Source organism: Larimichthys crocea, chromosome IX (genome assembly GCF_000972845.2).
Source record: "Larimichthys crocea isolate SSNF chromosome IX, L_crocea_2.0, whole genome shotgun sequence".
In the NCBI taxonomy this organism is placed as follows: Eukaryota; Metazoa; Chordata; class Actinopteri; family Sciaenidae; genus Larimichthys; species Larimichthys crocea.
This window is the reverse complement of record NC_040019.1, coordinates 310,404-327,717: the sequence shown is the minus strand read 5'-3', so window position 1 is coordinate 327,717 and position 17,314 is coordinate 310,404. Positions and strand designations below refer to the sequence as shown.

General features: G+C 43.4%; 1 protein-coding gene across 2 annotated transcripts in view; it reads right to left on the bottom strand.

Annotated features, from left to right (window-relative positions):
- naa25 (N-alpha-acetyltransferase 25, NatB auxiliary subunit) overlaps positions 1–15,614 on the bottom strand; it is a 15,831-nt gene extending 217 nt beyond the window's left edge. The window contains exons 1-24 of one of the 2 annotated variants that reach the window (XM_019278656.2): positions 15,483–15,614; positions 11,561–11,646; positions 9,050–9,188; positions 8,849–8,967; positions 8,627–8,701; positions 8,440–8,547; positions 7,562–7,640; positions 7,337–7,448; positions 7,107–7,196; positions 5,375–5,547; positions 5,182–5,294; positions 4,882–5,089; positions 4,705–4,794; positions 4,433–4,613; positions 3,100–3,199; positions 2,867–3,018; positions 2,652–2,777; positions 2,335–2,578; positions 2,045–2,168; positions 1,898–1,963; positions 1,721–1,818; positions 1,515–1,628; positions 1,293–1,433; positions 1–1,204 (exon numbers count right to left, since the gene is read on the bottom strand). The exon at positions 1–1,204 is cut by the window's left edge and continues 217 nt beyond it. In XM_019278656.2, coding sequence (XP_019134201.1) covers positions 1,082–1,204; positions 1,293–1,433; positions 1,515–1,628; positions 1,721–1,818; positions 1,898–1,963; positions 2,045–2,168; positions 2,335–2,578; positions 2,652–2,777; positions 2,867–3,018; positions 3,100–3,199; positions 4,433–4,613; positions 4,705–4,794; positions 4,882–5,089; positions 5,182–5,294; positions 5,375–5,547; positions 7,107–7,196; positions 7,337–7,448; positions 7,562–7,640; positions 8,440–8,547; positions 8,627–8,701; positions 8,849–8,967; positions 9,050–9,188; positions 11,561–11,646; positions 15,483–15,540 — 2,919 coding nt within the window. In that variant the 5' untranslated portion in view covers positions 15,541–15,614 and the 3' untranslated portion in view covers positions 1–1,081. Of the gene's footprint in view, positions 1,205–1,292; positions 1,434–1,514; positions 1,629–1,720; positions 1,819–1,897; positions 1,964–2,044; positions 2,169–2,334; positions 2,579–2,651; positions 2,778–2,866; positions 3,019–3,099; positions 3,200–4,432; positions 4,614–4,704; positions 4,795–4,881; positions 5,090–5,181; positions 5,295–5,374; positions 5,548–7,106; positions 7,197–7,336; positions 7,449–7,561; positions 7,641–8,439; positions 8,548–8,626; positions 8,760–8,848; positions 8,968–9,049; positions 9,189–11,560; positions 11,647–15,482 lie in introns of those variants that run through there. The other variant, XM_019278657.2, reaches the window with a different exon arrangement.
- Positions 15,615–17,314: the final 1,700 nt, after the last annotated feature.

Genomic DNA, 17,314 nt, shown 5'->3' with positions numbered 1-17,314 from the left:
AAACGTGCATTCAAGCATCTCTCAGAGGAGGAGGAGGTGGTGACGTTTTAATGGATGATTTTTTGCCTCTTAAATAATCATAATTAGCTCAGTCTTTTAAGGATTCTGATCATCTGATCCATGCCTGATTATTAGATTTGTGCTGGATCGACCCGGTTCCACAATCGACATGTTCACAAGCACCACTTCTACTAGAAATAATAATAATAATTATAAAAAAAAAAAAAAAAGGAGAAACAAGAGCGGCAGACGATTCTTTCAAAATAAAAAAAGACTCATTTCAACCCTCCGCTGCTCTTTGTAATACTGCGACTACAGAGGTGGATCCACGTTCAGTACCAAAGCGACACACACAAGATACATAAAGCCAAAAAAAAAAAAAAGAAAGAAATTCATGATTATGATTGAGGTGGTGTCCATGTTTATCCATCAGTTCATGGAAAATTGTGCCCGTTTGCTCTTGAAACAGCTGGAACAGCAGCAGCACATTCAAAGAAGAGTTCCTCCTTTAGTGTTAACAGTCCCGGTGTGTGTGTGCACGCATGTGTGTGTGTGTGTGTGTGTGTGATTGTTTACCAGAAAAACAAACTGACAAACAGAATAGTGGTTTATTGTGTCTTATATCGTTATGTACTATGTACAATAATTTATTAGATTAGTTCATCTAAAACTGCTTATTTATTTCTAATTTGCTCTATTTTTATTTTTATTTATTTAAAAGGAGCTTGTCTGTTTTGTTTTTTAAATTTTTTTTTTATTATGATTTTTATTTTCTTTTAATTCTTCCTCATTTTCGCGCATATTTGCTGTATAAATTTATGAGTTTACTTTACAAGCTTGTGTGCTATAAGAGTTGCAAATGTCCCAGAGGTGTGTGTTGGAAAAACAAAGAGAGAAAAAAGAAGGAAGGAGGTCAGTAACGACTGAGTGTGCTCGGGCGGGGTGGAGACCAGCGGGGAGGAAAAAGTCGGACTCGTGGGTGTAGCTGGTGGGCTGACAGATGTCGGGGCGAGGGTGCGGGGTATTTTGTGGTGGTGGTGCAGGGGGTATAGTCGTCTTTATTTGGGCTGTGTGATGGTGTTCAGATCTTGAGGTTCTTTATAGTTTCCGCTCTCTTCTTGAGCAGGTCTCCCGCCTCCTGTAGCGAGCGCAGGTAACTGCTCTGCACCTTGTCCATAGCAGCCTTCATAAACGAAGCTTCGTCCTGAAACACACAGAAAATAGATGAAGCGATGAACAGAGAGTTTCTATCCTGATCCGAGTTGTTCCTGTAAATCCTGCGAGCCGCTCACCTGTGGGTATTCGTCCAAGCTTAAACTGGCCAGTTTAAGGGCTGTGATGCCCGTCTCTTGCCCCTTTATATGCTCCAAAGCCTGGGTGAGCAGGTCCTGCAAGCTCCCCGTCAGCTCCTGGAACCCACACACCACCACCGGCTGCAAAGAGAGAGACGTCAGCGAGTTACCATGAACCGTGAATGAATGTTTCTAACAGACGTGTGGACGCGTGAACCGTACCAGAGCTGTGTTTGCATCCTTTTTCTTCTTCTTCTTCTTCTTCTGTAGGCTGGTCTTGAGTGGTCGCAGGATCTTGGCACAGTGACTAGCCATCCACAAGACTATGCACACCGTCTGCGTTCAACAACAACACGAATACGTCACACCGTCAACACTCCAACAGATCCAGTACTGGTTTGTAATCGCGTGTCTTCGCGTGCTCTCACCTCAACAAAGAAGATTAGGTTTTCTAATAAGGACGGCCAGGTTTTTAACTTGCCCTCTTTCATGTCCAATAAATCCCCTTTGCATTTATTCAGGATTTCTGTGGACGCAGAGAGGAAACGTGAAGAAGAACAGCAGCTGGATTTCACAGTGAACTGCAGACTCTGCGTCCGACTCACCTTGAAGCTGAACTACTAATGATTTGAAAGCGTTACAGATCTGGGTTTGCAGCTCCGTCGACTCGTCTGAGAGAGAAAGAACGGAGCGTTAAGCATAAAAACAATCGAAGCGGTCGTCCGCTTCATGCTGCTGCCGCCTCTTCTTACCGAGTCCGACGGTGTCCAGCTCCTGTAGGTGGACAGACAGCTGGAGGGCGGCAGCCTGGCACTGACAGCTCCCGCTGGACAGAGCCGGGGCCAGGCGGGTGGAGGGTGGTCCCAGGAATGGATACTGCAACACGAAAACCAGTTTGTCAGCTGGACTGCGAGCTCAAAGCAGTGTTAGTGTTTGGACCCCCGGTAAGAAGAAGAGGAGGTTCACAGGGAACAACAAGGAGCAGAGCCAGCGTTGTGCCAGAACTGGAGCCGGCGACTCTACATCTGCGTGTGAAACGTACCTGGATGCGTTTTTCTGCTATCTGATTGGCTGTCTGTAGAGTCTGGTTGAGCTGAGACAGCAGGCCGCTGAGGATCGAGCTCTTGTCTCCGACTCCGTTCTCGTTGGCAATCTCAGAGTTTTGCTGCGAGGGCGTGTGACCCGAACCGGCCAGAGAGGCGAGGAGGCGAAGAGTTAGAGAGCGTATCCTCAGCCAGACGGACTCTTCCTCTAGAGACTGACGCCGGTGTTCGTCCGTCAACTCTCTGTGAAAGGAAAGAGGGACGATTAGAGAAGGACTTAAAACCATGGTCACCCGTGTCCCTGTCGGGTCCGTACCTCTCTTTCGGGTCCCAGCTGGTGAACACAGTCAGGTCTCTGTTGTCCCTCATGTTGTCCCAGGGGATGTCGTCCTCCTCTGCAGACAAAGACATGGCCTTCACGCTCTCCTCCAGACTCAACACGCTGAAATTAAAAACAAACAAAGACAACGTCTAAATGAAGAACTCATCCCCGCAGCACTAGTCGCTGTAATTCAGTGAGTGTTTGCTCACATGTCGGCCTCGAGGAACAGGTCCAGCAGCATCCGCTCAGTGCGGACTTGGGCAAAGTGCAGCGATTGGTTCAACCTGTTCCTGAGAGCGATGAACTCTGGGATCTTCTCAAACGCTCCGTACTTGTACGCCTGGATGATATACTCTGAGGTCTGATGGGAGGAGAGTATGGACGGTAAGGAAACACGTGATCGGCCTTTATGAAATGAAATCACAGAGCGCGGTCGACTTACATCTTTCTGGTTCGAGTGGAAAAACCTGAGGGAGAAATTACAGGACTGGGAAGCTGCTGCAAACTGACCCAATGACTCAGCGTAACGCGTCAACAGGAACCTGAAGATGTGAAGAGAAAAACACATCGTGATGAGAAGAGTCAATGCTGGTCCGGTCTCAGAGGAGGAAATCAACCACGATACTGTACCAGACAAAGTATCACGGTTCTGTATTATCGCGATACTGCAGCCTTTTTTTATTATTATTATTTCTATGAACTTCAATGTATTTGTACAAGTTATAAATACTTATTAATTACTTATAATGTTGTTTGGTGCATGATAAACAGAATACTGGTGAAGTAAGAATTAGACTGAAACAAGTTTGAAACAACAAGTTTGTTTTTTTTCTGACGACGCTGCCGCGGCAGACTCGGCGCTCCGGCCCGGTGCTTCTGCCACGGTGAGTGTGTTGTCTCGTGTCTGGGCGAGACAGAACTTTAAGCTTGTTGTTTGTTTTGAAGCGGAGCTGTCTTCGCGGAGTTCGTTCTTGCCGAACAGACAATCAGCTAACAGACGGGCGGACCCAGCGTGCGGAAACAGCCTATCATATCCCCGGACGTCACCAGTAACAGGCAAATCACTCAGCAGCTGTGTAGTTCGGTTGCTTTAGTTGCCATGTTGGTTTGTTTACGAGGGAGTAGCATGCAGTGAGAAGTAGTATAGTAATCCACGGTGGTAACGTCCTGTAGAATTTCTAGTACAGTAGGAACCGTTACGATCTGGCACCGCGGGGTACCGTGCACCTCTACTCTGGACTAAAAACTAGTCAAGAGATCTCAGGAAGTTCAGGTAGTAACTGTTGACGATGAGCTAATTAAAAGTTTTTCATGTGTAGAAGAAAAAGCAGCTTGTAATGAGATTAATTTAATTCATCTATTGAAATGACTCGTTGCTCATCTACATAAAATTACTGTTTTACCGATACCGATACATTTCCGAACAGCTGGTCACACTGAAAAAATAATTTACTTTATTTCTTTTTTTGAATGGTCTGCACTTTATTTTACAGCCTAATGCACATGGATTATATTTAATATCATTAGATTTAAACATAAACGACCTGGATAAATGAACCTATATTATTTGTCTGTTCACAAACAGATTCAGACTATTTCAGATTTTTAAAGGCGTCCTGCTGCACATTTCTCTCTCTCAGCTTCAACTGTCAGAAAAACTAGAATATTTGATTTGAATTTACTTTATTTATCGATCAACTAAACACACGGTAACACCGGGCTCACCTGTCACAGTATAAACGGAAATAAAATCGCTTCACTGTGTATGTACTGACCCGATGGTGTCGTGCTGTACGTGCTTGGCATCCAGGCTGGAGTAAAGGTCCACCACAGGCTCGAAGGCTCCCAGGTGACAGTAGAGGAGCAGCAGCAGCAGCTTGAACTGGGCGTTGGAGGCGCTGTGAGACAGACCCTCCTGCAGGACGCCCAAACCCTGCCACACCATGTTCTCGTCCCCTACGACACACAGAGCCAAGAGAGACGCGATGAGAGACGAAGACGACGCCGAAACGGAGACAGATCTGGAATAAAAGAAGGAAGAACTCACCCGTCTCTTTCCATAAGTCGATGTATACATGAGCTGCCATGAGACAATACATATCAGAGAACTGCAGCTCCGTCTTCAGAGCGTTCTTCCCTGTGAGACACAAGATCGACGAGTAAAACCAGATGTTTTTCACAAGAATCCGTCTGATTATCTGCCTCCAAATATCGCGTTACGTACCAAACTTTAGTCCGTGACGATAGTGCGCTTTGAGCTCCGTGATCAGACGAAGCTTTCCATCCACATCGAGCGCGTGATGCAGCCCGAGCGCTCGGCTCAGCTGGCACACACACAGGTGCCTCTGCAGCGCTTTGGTGTCGTCCGGGAAAGCGAATCCCTCCTCGCCTCGCTCCCCGAGCGGAACCGCCTCACTCAGACGGTTAACGAACTGAAACGTCGACGACAGAAACGGATTTCACAGCCCGAACGTTTCACTTCATGAGTTCAAACGACAGAGTCGCCGTCGTGGCTCCATCTTACCTGAACGTGTTGGTCCGGAGAGAGCAGGTGGAGGTATATTTTCAGGTCGGTGATGCAGCACGGTTTGTCTCCAAACTTCCCAAAGAACTGCACCATGAGCTCTAAAGGATCACCTGTTTGAAACCACAGCGAGACGTCAGAACAGGCTGGAGCTCAAAGAACAAAACTCGACTGATCTGTGTGTTTTATTTACCCAGCAGGCTTTCTTCAGGACAGCCTCGCTCTCTCAGTCTGTGGATTAATTCCAGCCGAGCTAGATAGGGTCCTCTGAGCGAGCGGGACTCTTTGCCGTCCTCCCCTTTGATTCGCTCCTCCACAAACCTCACCACTTCAGCCACAGTGCGATGCACCGCTCCCTCCGAGCAGCTGCAGACAGACAGAGAGATCGATGCTGGGTGAGATTACGTTCATCTGCCCTCAAACGCTCAGAGGTGAACTACAGGAAGGACGCAAGGTTCAAGGATGAGCTCTCGGGTCATTTGCAGAGCAACACGTAGCAAATAAGAACAGATTTAAACAACTGACGGTTGAATAAAGTGAGTTTATCGTTCAGTGCAGCCGTCAGCCTGAGCAGCAGACAGACAGAGAGGTCACCATCAGCTGATGAGGAGTTTGTCTTAAAGCTGATCACAACATCAGAGCGATCATCAGATCATCAATCATCGTTTGTCTGTTTTCATTATTGATTCGTCTGTTGATCATTTTCTGGATTCAGTCATCACATCGGTTCTTTGGTTTCAGTTCACTGTCACTACAGGAACCAGAACCAGAACCAGAACATCTGGACGTCACTCAAACTATTCTCTGATTATCAAAACAGTTTAAAAATACTCTCCTGTAGCTTTATTCAAAATAAGATGGAGGAGAAGGAGGAAGAGGAGAAGAAGAAGAAGAAGAAGAAGGAGGAGGAGAAGGAGACGAAGGAGAAGGAGGAGAAGGGAGACAAAGGAGAAGATGAAGGAGAAGGAGAAGATGACGGAGAAGAAGGAGGAGACAAAGGAGAAGGAGACAAAGGAGACAAAGGAGAAGAAGGAGAAGATGAAGGAGGAGGACACGAAGGAGAAGAAGGAGAAAAGGAGAAGGAGACGAAGGAGAAGAAGGAGGAGGGAGACATAGGTGAAGATGAAGGAGGAGAAGATGAAAGAGAAGAAGGAGGAGACAAAGGAGGAGACGAAGAAGGAGAAGGGAGACAAAGGAGAAGATGAAGGAGAAGAAGGAGGAGACAAAGGAGAAGAAGGAGGAGATGAAGGAGAAGAAGGAGGAGGAGACAAAGGAGAGGGAGACAAAGGAGAAGAAGGAGAAGATGAAGGAGAAGAAGGAGGAGATGAAGGAGAAGAAGGAGGAGACAAAGGAGAAGGAGACGAAGAAGAAGAAGGAGAAGGGAGACAAAGGAGAAGATGAAGGAGAAGGAGAAGATGACGGAGAAGAAGGAGGAGACAAAGGAGAAGAAGGAGAAGATGAAGGAGAAGAAGGAGGAGATGAAGGAGAAGAAGGAGGAGGAGACGAAGGAGAAGGAGACAAAGGAGAAGAAGGAGGAGATGAAGGAGAAGAAGGAGGAGGAGACAAAGGAGGAGATGAAGGAGAAGATGGAGGAGGAGACAAAGGAGAAGGAGACAAAGGAGAAGGAGGAGGAGATGAAGGAGAAGAAGGAGAAGATGGAGGAAGAGACAAAGGAGAAGGAGACAAAGGAGACAAAGGAGAAGGAGACAAAGAAGATGGAGGAGGAGAAGTCTACTATTATCTGTGTTGTCTCTGCACAGCTGTACACAGACAGATGTTCATTTATTCAGCAGCTACATTTCTGTCGTCTCAGACTTTTATCCCCATCGTGTCCGGCTCGCTGCGTCTGGATCAGAACTCTTCAACAACTGAAACGTTTCTGCACCATCAGAATCAAGAACATAAATGTTTCTAGTCGAACTCACTGCTCTCCTTCCTCCGGCGGGCTCCACGACTGATCGATCAGGTGGAAGAGAGAGTCGAAGTAGGAGGGATAGAACTGCCAATCATCCGGACTGGAAGAGACAGAAACACACACAGGTGTGTAACAAACGTACACATCATCATCATCATCATCATCATCATCATCGTCATCATCATCATCATCATCATCATCATCATCGTGTCTCGCACACAGACGTGAACCTGAACTCACTTTTTGAGGAGCAGCTTGTGAGCCAGAGCGTTACACTCGGGCCAGCGCTGCAGCCTCTGGTAGAGCATCATGCACTTGTTCTCTCTGCTCTGCAGCTCGCTGGTCAGCTTCTCTGTGGGAGCGACGACACGCGTGGTCCGTGTTTAACGTGTCAGGTTCTGATTTTACTTTATATTAATAATAATGTGTGAATCAGTGTGTCGCTGCAAGATCATCGTGTTTTACCTCCAAGTGGACCTCTGATCACGTCGAGAGCCTCGACACACTTTCCCAAACGCTCCAGGATCATGAAATACAACTGCACCTGCAGACAGACAGACAGACAGACAGACAGACAGACAGTTAGTTAGTTAGTTAATAGCACCACAACCTGTCTGTCACTGCATCAAGCTGGAGATAACGTATGAAATTGTGGACGTCACTTCATATTTAAGGATTGAACATTACATCAGATATTCATTGTGAGCATGTGACTGATAACTGACAGTAAAAGGGGGAATTCACATTTTATTTTTAGAGGAGCTACTTCATGTTTCACTTCACGTCAGATCAGCGTTCTTATTGGGCGACAGCAGCTCGGGGAAACTTCCAACAGGAAGTCTGTAGTCGTCGTCTTGATGTTGATCTTGAATCTTCAAAAAGACTTCAGACTGATGCACTAATTACTAACTGTCATATATCTTCATGATGCAGCCTCCTCTGTTTTTTGTCTTGAATTAAAAACGATGTCAGAAAGTTCCTTCAGACAAACTTCAGAAAGGTTTGTTCTGCTGTTTTACTGATCGTTTCTAAAGACATCTAAACGTGAATCTAGGCGTTAACAACATCAGAAAAACCTGAGTCAACATGATACCCAACATCCTGACACAGGCGGGGTAACGCCCTCCCAGCATGCACAGTGAATCAACCCAAAAGGTCACGTTACCGACGCCTGGCTCTGCCACCAAACTAACTTTTCTTTTCGTCTGTTGTTCCCCGTTCCTCTGTACCTTCACAACCCTCCTGAAGACCTCCAGCTCTTCACAGAGGACCTCCTCTCCAACACTTGCTGCACTAACAGGTTAAATCAACACATCCTGACTCCTTCAGACGTCTTAACTCACCTCCGCTTCGGCCTCGATCTTCTCCTCCTTCACCATTTTCTCCACCATCCGCTCGGCCAGAGGCAGGAACATGGTCTGAGCCAGTTTCTCATCCTGTGCTGAGATGGCCTGAACACAGCACACGCGTGTTAACGTTCAGGAAACATTGAAACATATTCAACGTGAGCGTCTCAGAGCGTTCCAATACCTGCATCACCAGACTCATGACGGACCAGAAGTAGTACGGATTCTTGGGCACGATTTTATACAAGGCCATCCCTGCCTGTAAAGGGCGAATGCAGTCGTCAACATCCTCTTCATTATTCTGATTATGTGTCCATCTTTTTTATTACCAATGGAGCACAGAAGCTGTTAGTCACGTGCGTCTGCATCTTTTTTTACGTGCACGTGCGGACGTCGGCTCGCTCACCTGCTGCATCTTCTTGTACTCGCCGACGCGGGCGTACGCCATGAAGAGGTGAGAGTGATACTCCTCGCTCAGGGGGACCTTCTTCACGGCGGCTTCGTACAGCTTCGCCACCAACTCCGCTGTGGACGACAGGCGCGGTATCGAACATGCAAGTCCTTTTGATATCATCATCAACCTGTGTGTGAGTGTGTGTGTACTCACGGCGATGCATCTCTCTGTACAGTATAGTCAGAGCTTGTAGCGAGTTGTCATCGGTCGGCTCTAGAGTTGCTACTTCCTGGGCCAGAGTGAAAGCTTCATCCTGCTTTCCGGTTCGCTGAAGGCCGATCGCCTTCAGGACCTGAAGGGAGGAGGAAACACAAAGACAAGGAGACAAGGAGTTACAGAAGGAACTAGGAGATGTTTCCATACCTGTATCGGAAACGCAGCAATCAGACATCACGCGATTTATTGACCCTACTTCCCAGCAGCGTCCCGTTCACCAGTGTTGTACTCAAGACCGACTAAACCAAGACCAGAGACGGACCAAGACAAGACCAAGACTTTGAGGGGCTGAGACCGAGTCAAGAAGTCAAGAGTCAAGAGCTTCCTTAGGTAGCTTGAGTCACTTAATCAAGCGTCGCCTCGCAGTTTAAACTGCTGTGTGTTCTCTTGGACATCGTTTTGCAGAAGAACTCTTGTGTGACCCTCTTTGTCCGAGACCGAGGTGACCCTGAGACAGATCCCAAGCCCAAGACCGGATCTCGAGTACTACAACTCTGCCAGAAGTCACGATGTACCCTATTCTGACTCGGACTGACTCAGACCCAAAGCAACGAGTACAACCAATCAGACTGGGTCATCCGCGATGAGCTGCTACTGCAAATTAAACATTTCCGACTGCTACAAAGCTTGAAATGAGAAGCATGAGTTCGTCAGGAAGCTCATCACCGACCGGCGGGTCACTTGTAAATATTTCAGGCAGTAATGGAAAAAGAAGCTGCAGGCGACAACGTCTCGGGCCAAGTAAGCGACCAGCTCGTTTCAGCGTTCACAGACTCGCAGCATGAAAGCAGGTCGAACAAAAGGACGATTGTTGCCGGACTCGGGCGTGTCGCGTGAACAATAACGGTGTCAGAGCAGGTTAAGGTTAATTCATATTATCTGCCAATCAGGACTGCGTTTTAAAATTACATTTCCATAATTAGATTTCTCAGTGAGCGGCCTCCTGGTGGAGGTCTGAGAGCTTCACATGTTTCCTCAGGCTGCTCTCCATCAGCGTGTGAATTTGGTCCTGTGTGTTTAAAGAAATGTTTTTCCTCGCAGAGTTTCCGTGGCCCGACGTTCGTCTGCATCTGGAATCAATATCATGATGAATCGTCTGATTTGTCTTGGCGATGATAATGAAAGTACAGTTTATTAAACTGACCTGAGGACACGATCCTCTGCTCACAGCGGACCTGTTCGACATGTTCCTCGGTTAAAAAACATTCGTTTGCTCCAAGATACATTCATCACATCGTGTGTGGAGTGACGTTATGTTAGACCGAGACCTTCACTGCTGAACTTTTATCTCGAGATGTTACACGTTATTTGTTACACTTTCAGTTTTAACTCTTCAAACTGCGTTAGAAATGTGCTCACGTTTGTATTTTTGCTGATCGCGATGCGTCTTTAAACGCCTCGTATCCATAAAACCTGCCAGTTACCACACTAACTGATGAACGCTTTGAAACTGTCGTAAATTAAAATAACATTTCATCCAATTTTTTACTAAATCAACAATCCAAAAGATTTCTTTTGTACAGTGCAGAGAATATTTCCCAATATATTATATATTTTCCCGTCTCCACTAGCGCTGAACCGTATCACATTTTGCATGTAACGCAACGTAACTTAACGTAACGCAACTTAACTTAACGTAACGCAACTTAACGTAACGCAACTTAACTTAACGCAACTTAACTTAACGCAACTTAACTTAACGCAACTTAACGTAACGCAACTTAACGTAACGCAACTTAACGTAACGCAACTTAACGTAACATAACGCAACTTAACTTAACGTAACGCAACTTAACGTAACGCAACTTAACGTAACGCAACTTAACTTAACGCAACTTAACTTAACGTAACGCGAACTCAGCTCTATCTTTTATAGTTTTTATTTGAAATCAGTTTAAAAGGAGTAAGATACAGAAGTCAATTCATCGAACATACAGACGACGTTTGTGATCAATTTAGTATTTTTAGTTTTATTGCAGCTTGAGTTTGGAGGTTAGATTGTTTCCATCTGTGGTCGAACTCGTACGTTAGGACGTCACAGGTCGACATTTGTCACGTTTGAAAGAGAAGAAACCGTTAAACTAAGTTCTAAGTTGAATCCGTTCATTCTCACGAGAGCGTACACGCTGAGGTTAATACACGTTAAAATGTCCGCGTTGTCTCTCAGACAGCACAGGGTTACAACCTCTCCATCTTCACAGCCTAACGTGTTGGGAGGTGTTGGTCGATGACGGCAGGGCGGCCTCGTCTTCCTCTGCAGCAGCAGCAGCAGCAGCACGTGTTCATCCCCGTCAAAGTGTCCTTCAGCAAACCTCTGCACTCTTTCTCACTCCTCTAACAGAAATCATGTCTTTCACCGTGTGCGTCAGAGCGCGACGAGCTGTTCGGAAATCTGTTTTCTCCACGCCGACACTGAAAGAAGGAAGAAGCTGCTCCTGAGTCACCCACCTTGGCACAGTGCAGGTCCTTATGTTTCTTCAGCAGTTTATCCGCCTGCTGGATCGCCATTTTATTGTTGCCATTGTCAAGATAATCTGGAGGAAACACAGAGGACAACATTAATACATCAGACCTGAAGTCATCACACACAGTAAATGATTAATCGTTAAATCTTTTGATCATCTACTGTGGCTGTACTGGGAGTAAAAGTCGGTCTAAAGACCTTAGAGAAACTGGAATGGGCATTTATCACTTTTTTCCTGACCAAACGATCAATTAATCAAGAAAATAATCAAGTGTTTTAGTCATTTTTCAAACACTGAGGATCATCTTTGTTTTACGTGACTATAAATTGGTTATTTTGGAGTTGGGACAGCAGATGACTGTTATCTGAAGTCAGACAGAGAGACAGCTCGGCCTCTTCAGGACAGCTGGGTGCCAAATTTAACTGTGGCAGACGGCACGCTGTGATTATGTCAGGTCTATTCTCTCTCTGTGTGTTCACACAGGAGTCAAGAGGTTTGACTAAAGCTCGCAGAAATGCGAGCGACAGATCGATATCGAAACGTATCGATTTTCTATCACGAGTTCACGACGTGCAGCCCGAACTGAAGCTGTAAACACGGAGACGCTGCAGATGCAGAGAGGCTACCGGATCTATTCACTCAGCAGAGACACGGGGACACGAGTCTGACGTGTCTCAGACAATGTGATCGACTGTAGGACGCTTCAAGACGGAGATACGACTGAACTCGTACCACAGTTTGAGAGCCAGCGTCCTGCATCATCTATACAAACTCATGCTGCAACAACACTGAGTTATTGTGTGTGCAAACATCAGCACAGCAGCAGGTCGACAGGTATCAGTTAATCCAGCAGTGCCAGGGACCGGCCTTCAAGGTGTGAGGGGAAATATGATGAAATATAAAATGATACGACCGGCATGAAAACAAATATAAAGTTCAGAAAATGACACTGAATCTGTGCGAGAACCTGAGCCTGTTTTTCTCTGCAAGCAGCCGCTCATCGAGGGGCAACGGCCGACGCCGACGACGTTTGGTTTCCCCGAAGACGTCTGTGTTTGACTCATGTGGATGCACAGGAGGATCTTTCAAAATAAAACACCTCAGACTCTGACCCCGGACCAGCCTAGTGGTTGGAGACTGTCAGTCAAAGCGTCCACGCTCTTAATCCTGCATAACTTTAAGCCTTAATATAATGTGAACAGGTGAGTTGTATATAAATTCACCCTCAGTACAGTTGTCATGAACGGGGAAATTAGCTACAGAGACCAAAACTGGTTTTTGTACCAGGCTGTAAACATGTTTATTTCTGCTGTGAAGTTGGACATTTGAACATGGGGACTTATGGAGACTGACTCACTTCTGGAGCCAGCCTCAAGTGGACAACAAGAGGAACTGCTCCAAACCAAAAACATCCATTATTTATAGTTATTAAATAATCAGCTGATGAATCCATAATGGAAAACGAGCTCCACCGTAAACAACTACAACAATAAAACACAGTTTTTACACGAATGCATGAATCATGAGATCATATATAAACAGCAGAACATTTTATTGACACTTTTAACACTTAAATATTGATGTAACGATGCATCGTGACACGATTAAAAATCGGTACAGATGCGTGACGATTCGCACCGGTTGGCAGAAAAACGAGTCACGATTGTTCGCGAATGCGAGAGAAGTAGGATGTGTTCTTTTTCTTACGTTATCTTAAAAAAAGTCACTGGTTGGTGATTCATTTGTTCAACGCCAGGCGTCAAGTCACGTGACTTTACGTCACTACGTAGGTACGGAGCGCAGAGCGAGGGAAGACATGGCGACGGTAGAAAACAGAGGACGCACCGAGCAGTTTGAAATCATTTTGGATTCCATATATACACAAATACAACCGTGAGAAACGGACAGACAAAACCAAAAGCTTGTAAATATTGCAAGAGACTGTTGACATATAGCGGCAACACGAGCAACATGCAGCAGCAACACGAGCAACATGCAGCAGCAACACAAGCAACATGCAGCAGCAACACGAGCAACATGCAGCAGCAACACGAGCAACATGCAGCAGCAACACGAGCAACATGCAGCAGCATATCAGAATGTTTAGTCATAATTTGTCTGTAGTTTATTTTGATTAAAAAAAGAGAGAAAATCGTATCGTGAACAAAAAAATCGTATCGAGTCCTGAGTTGTATCATTACATGACTTTATCTAGTTTATTTCATTTATACCTTGCAGTTATTATTTATATAATGGTCACTTTCACAATATTACTTACACTATGGTCACTTTACATTACAATACTCTTTTTATATATCATGCCACTTTTATCCTCAGTACTCGTCTGTTTGAAGCTTGATTGTTTTTCATGTTTATTGTAGGTTAGAGATATTTATGTCTGTTTGTTGTTTTTTGCCTTTTCTACTTTTTTCTAATTCTGTAGTGTATGCTACACTTTCCTCTGCTGTAAATTTAATTTAATCTAATCTATTAATGAATTCAAGATATTTTTTTCATCACTTAAAAAGCTAAATAATAAGTATGCCAAAGAAATTGAGCCTAAATATTTCTCGTCTTCTACTTTTCTAAATCATATTTAAATCTAAATATTCATGTCAAACTTATTTGCCTGTATTTTATTTATTCTTGTCTCTGTCGTTTGCACTCAACACTGTATTATTTCCTCTCTCTTTCATCCCTACACTTAAAGAACATTTCTTTAGGACTTTAACTTGTAACAGAGTATTTTTCACAGTGTGCTATTTGCATATTTAGTTAAATAAAGGTGAAATAATAAGAATAAAAACACATTAGAGTTAATTATGATAGCTTATCAAAGTGTGGTGTGTTGTACACACTTACACAGCCGGTCAATGCGCTTTAATAATAATAAAATATACATTAATATATATTAATTATATAATTAATGTTGTATTCTTGTAATTTAAAATACTTTTATGCTTCTTTTTGTTTGTTTCTGTTATTTGCTGTTTACTCTTATTTATTGTGAGGTGACAGAAAGGAAATAAAATTTATTATTTATTATTATTATTAATAATAATAATTTATTTATTTATCGTACAGTGGCATTAATAAATAAAATGTATTATTTATAATTATTTATTTATTTATTATTTTATTTATTGTACAGTGACAGAAATAAATAAAATGTATTATTTATAATTATTTATTATTTATTTATTTATTTATTGTACAGTGGCATTAATAAATAAAATGTATTATTTATAATTATTTAATTATTTATTTATTTCCGTTATTTAGCATCTGTGACAGCTCCATGCTAACTAGCCACCTAGCTTAGCTTAGCATCGTCCATACTGTCTTATGAGCCTGATGCTAACAGTGAAGCTAACCGTGTAACCGTTAAAGAAGCCGCCGTGGACTGCTCGTAATCCCGGACAGGTGACCGTAACGTGCACACACGTCCACCTGAGACAGGTGAGCGACACTAACAAACACTTTTAATTTATATTTTAAACAAAAACAAACAGTTAGCTGACACATTAGCACGCGAGCTAGCTGTCAAACAACCGTTAGCAACTTCGCGACTTTGACACAAAACGTCTCGTGAACACCGCCCACCTGAGGACAGGTGAAGCTCGAGGACACACGGGTTCATCCACACACACACACACATGCGCGCGCTCACACCTGAGCCGGGTGGAGGCAGGTGATGCCCTCACACCCCCGGCTCTGTGCGGCACAGGCAGGCCGGGTAAGGTGCACTGTCATCGGGCTGCAGCGGGCAGCAGACACCGTGGTCGGAGCCGCCGGGGCCGCATCAGCTCCAACAGCAGCCCGCTGGTTCCGAACACATGCACCGGTACCGGGTCAGCTGCGGGTCCCGGCAGAGCTCCACACGCGCTGAAGCACCGGGCGCTTACCGTAAATCGGTCTGAGTCTCCGGTCGTTGGGATCTTGCACATGGCCTCTCGCCGCCATGGTGGAGTTTACCTGCTGGGTAAATGTTCACGCATGCGCACTGTGACTGTGACTGTGTGTGTGTGTGTGTGTGTGTGTGTGTGTGTGTGTGTGTGTGTGTGTGTGTGTGTGTGTGTGTGTGTGAGCAGCGATTAAAGGCCTTTTTAGGCTCATTATCGGCAGATTAATGGTGCAGAAATATGATGCAGCATTCACATCCTATTAACTGTAAAAAAAAAAACTCTGTTACAAAGTTAAAGTCCTAAAAGTGTCAGATTAGATTAGATTAGATTAGATATACATATATAAATTACTGTACAGCAGCAGAGGAAAGTGTAGCACACACACAGAATTAGAAAAAAGTAGAAAAGGCAAAAAACACACAATAAACAGACATAAATAATAATACATTTTATTTCATAGGCGCCTTCTGTCACCCAAGGACACCTTACAATAAATAAAAGTAGACAGCAAATAACAGAAACAAACAAAAAAGAAGCATAAAAGTATATTAAATTACAAGAATACAACATTAATTATATAATTAATATATATTAATGTATATAAAATTATTATTAAAGCGCACTGACCGGCTGTGTCAGTGTGTACAACACACCACACTTTGATTAGCTATCATAATTAACTCTAATATGTTTTTATTCCTATTATTTCACCTTTATTTAACTAAATATGCAAATAGCACACTGTGAAAATACTCTATTACAAGTTAAAGTCATAAAGAAATGTTCTTTAAGTGTAGGGATGTTAGATTAGATTAGATTAAATATACTTTATTCATCCCACCATGGGGAAATTTACCTGTTACAGCAGCAGAGGAAAGTGTAGCTTACACTACAGAATTAGAAAAAAACACAATAAACAGACAGAAATATCTCTAACCTACAATAAACATGAAAACAATCAAGCTTCAAACAGACAAGTACTGAGGATAAAAGTGGCATGATATATAAAAAGAGTATTGTAATGTAAAGTGACCATAATCTAAATAATATTACAAAGAAAGTGACCATGATACAAATAATAACTGCAAGGTATAAATGAAATAAACTAGAAAAAATCATGTAACGATACAACTCACGACTCGATACGATTTTTTGTTCACGATACGATTTTCTCTCTTTTTTAATCAAAATGAGCTACAGACAAATTCTGACCAAATAAAATTATCTTTTTTTTTACTTATAGGAAAAAAATCTCAGGTGCTTTCTTTACAGAAACTCTCAAACAGTTTGTGTTCGCTTATAAAAAAGTGCAACTTACATCTTAAACAACAAAACACATGACAGATATCTCCTTTCTTTAGAAACACTCTCACAGTACACTGCTGTGCAGGAATATGATGCAGCATTCACATCCTGTATTTAACTGTAAAAAAAAATCAAAAAAACTGTTACAAAGTTAAAGTCCTAAAAGTGTCAGATTAGATTAGATTAGATATACATATATAAATGTACTTGTTACAGCAGCAGAGGAAAGTGTAGCATACACTACAGATTTAGATAAAAACACAATAAACAGACAGAAATATCTCTAACCTACAATAAACACGAAAAACAATCAGTTTAACAAATTAATCAACAAATTACAAGAATACATTAAAAACAGGTTAGAGTAGGACAATGCAATTGAATCAGCTATTATTTATTATTATTAATTATTATTAAAGTGCATTGACCGGCTGTGTGAGTGTGTACAACACACCCAGCACTTTGATTAGCTATCATAATTAACTCTAATGTGTTTTTATTCTTATTATTTCACCTTTATTTAACTA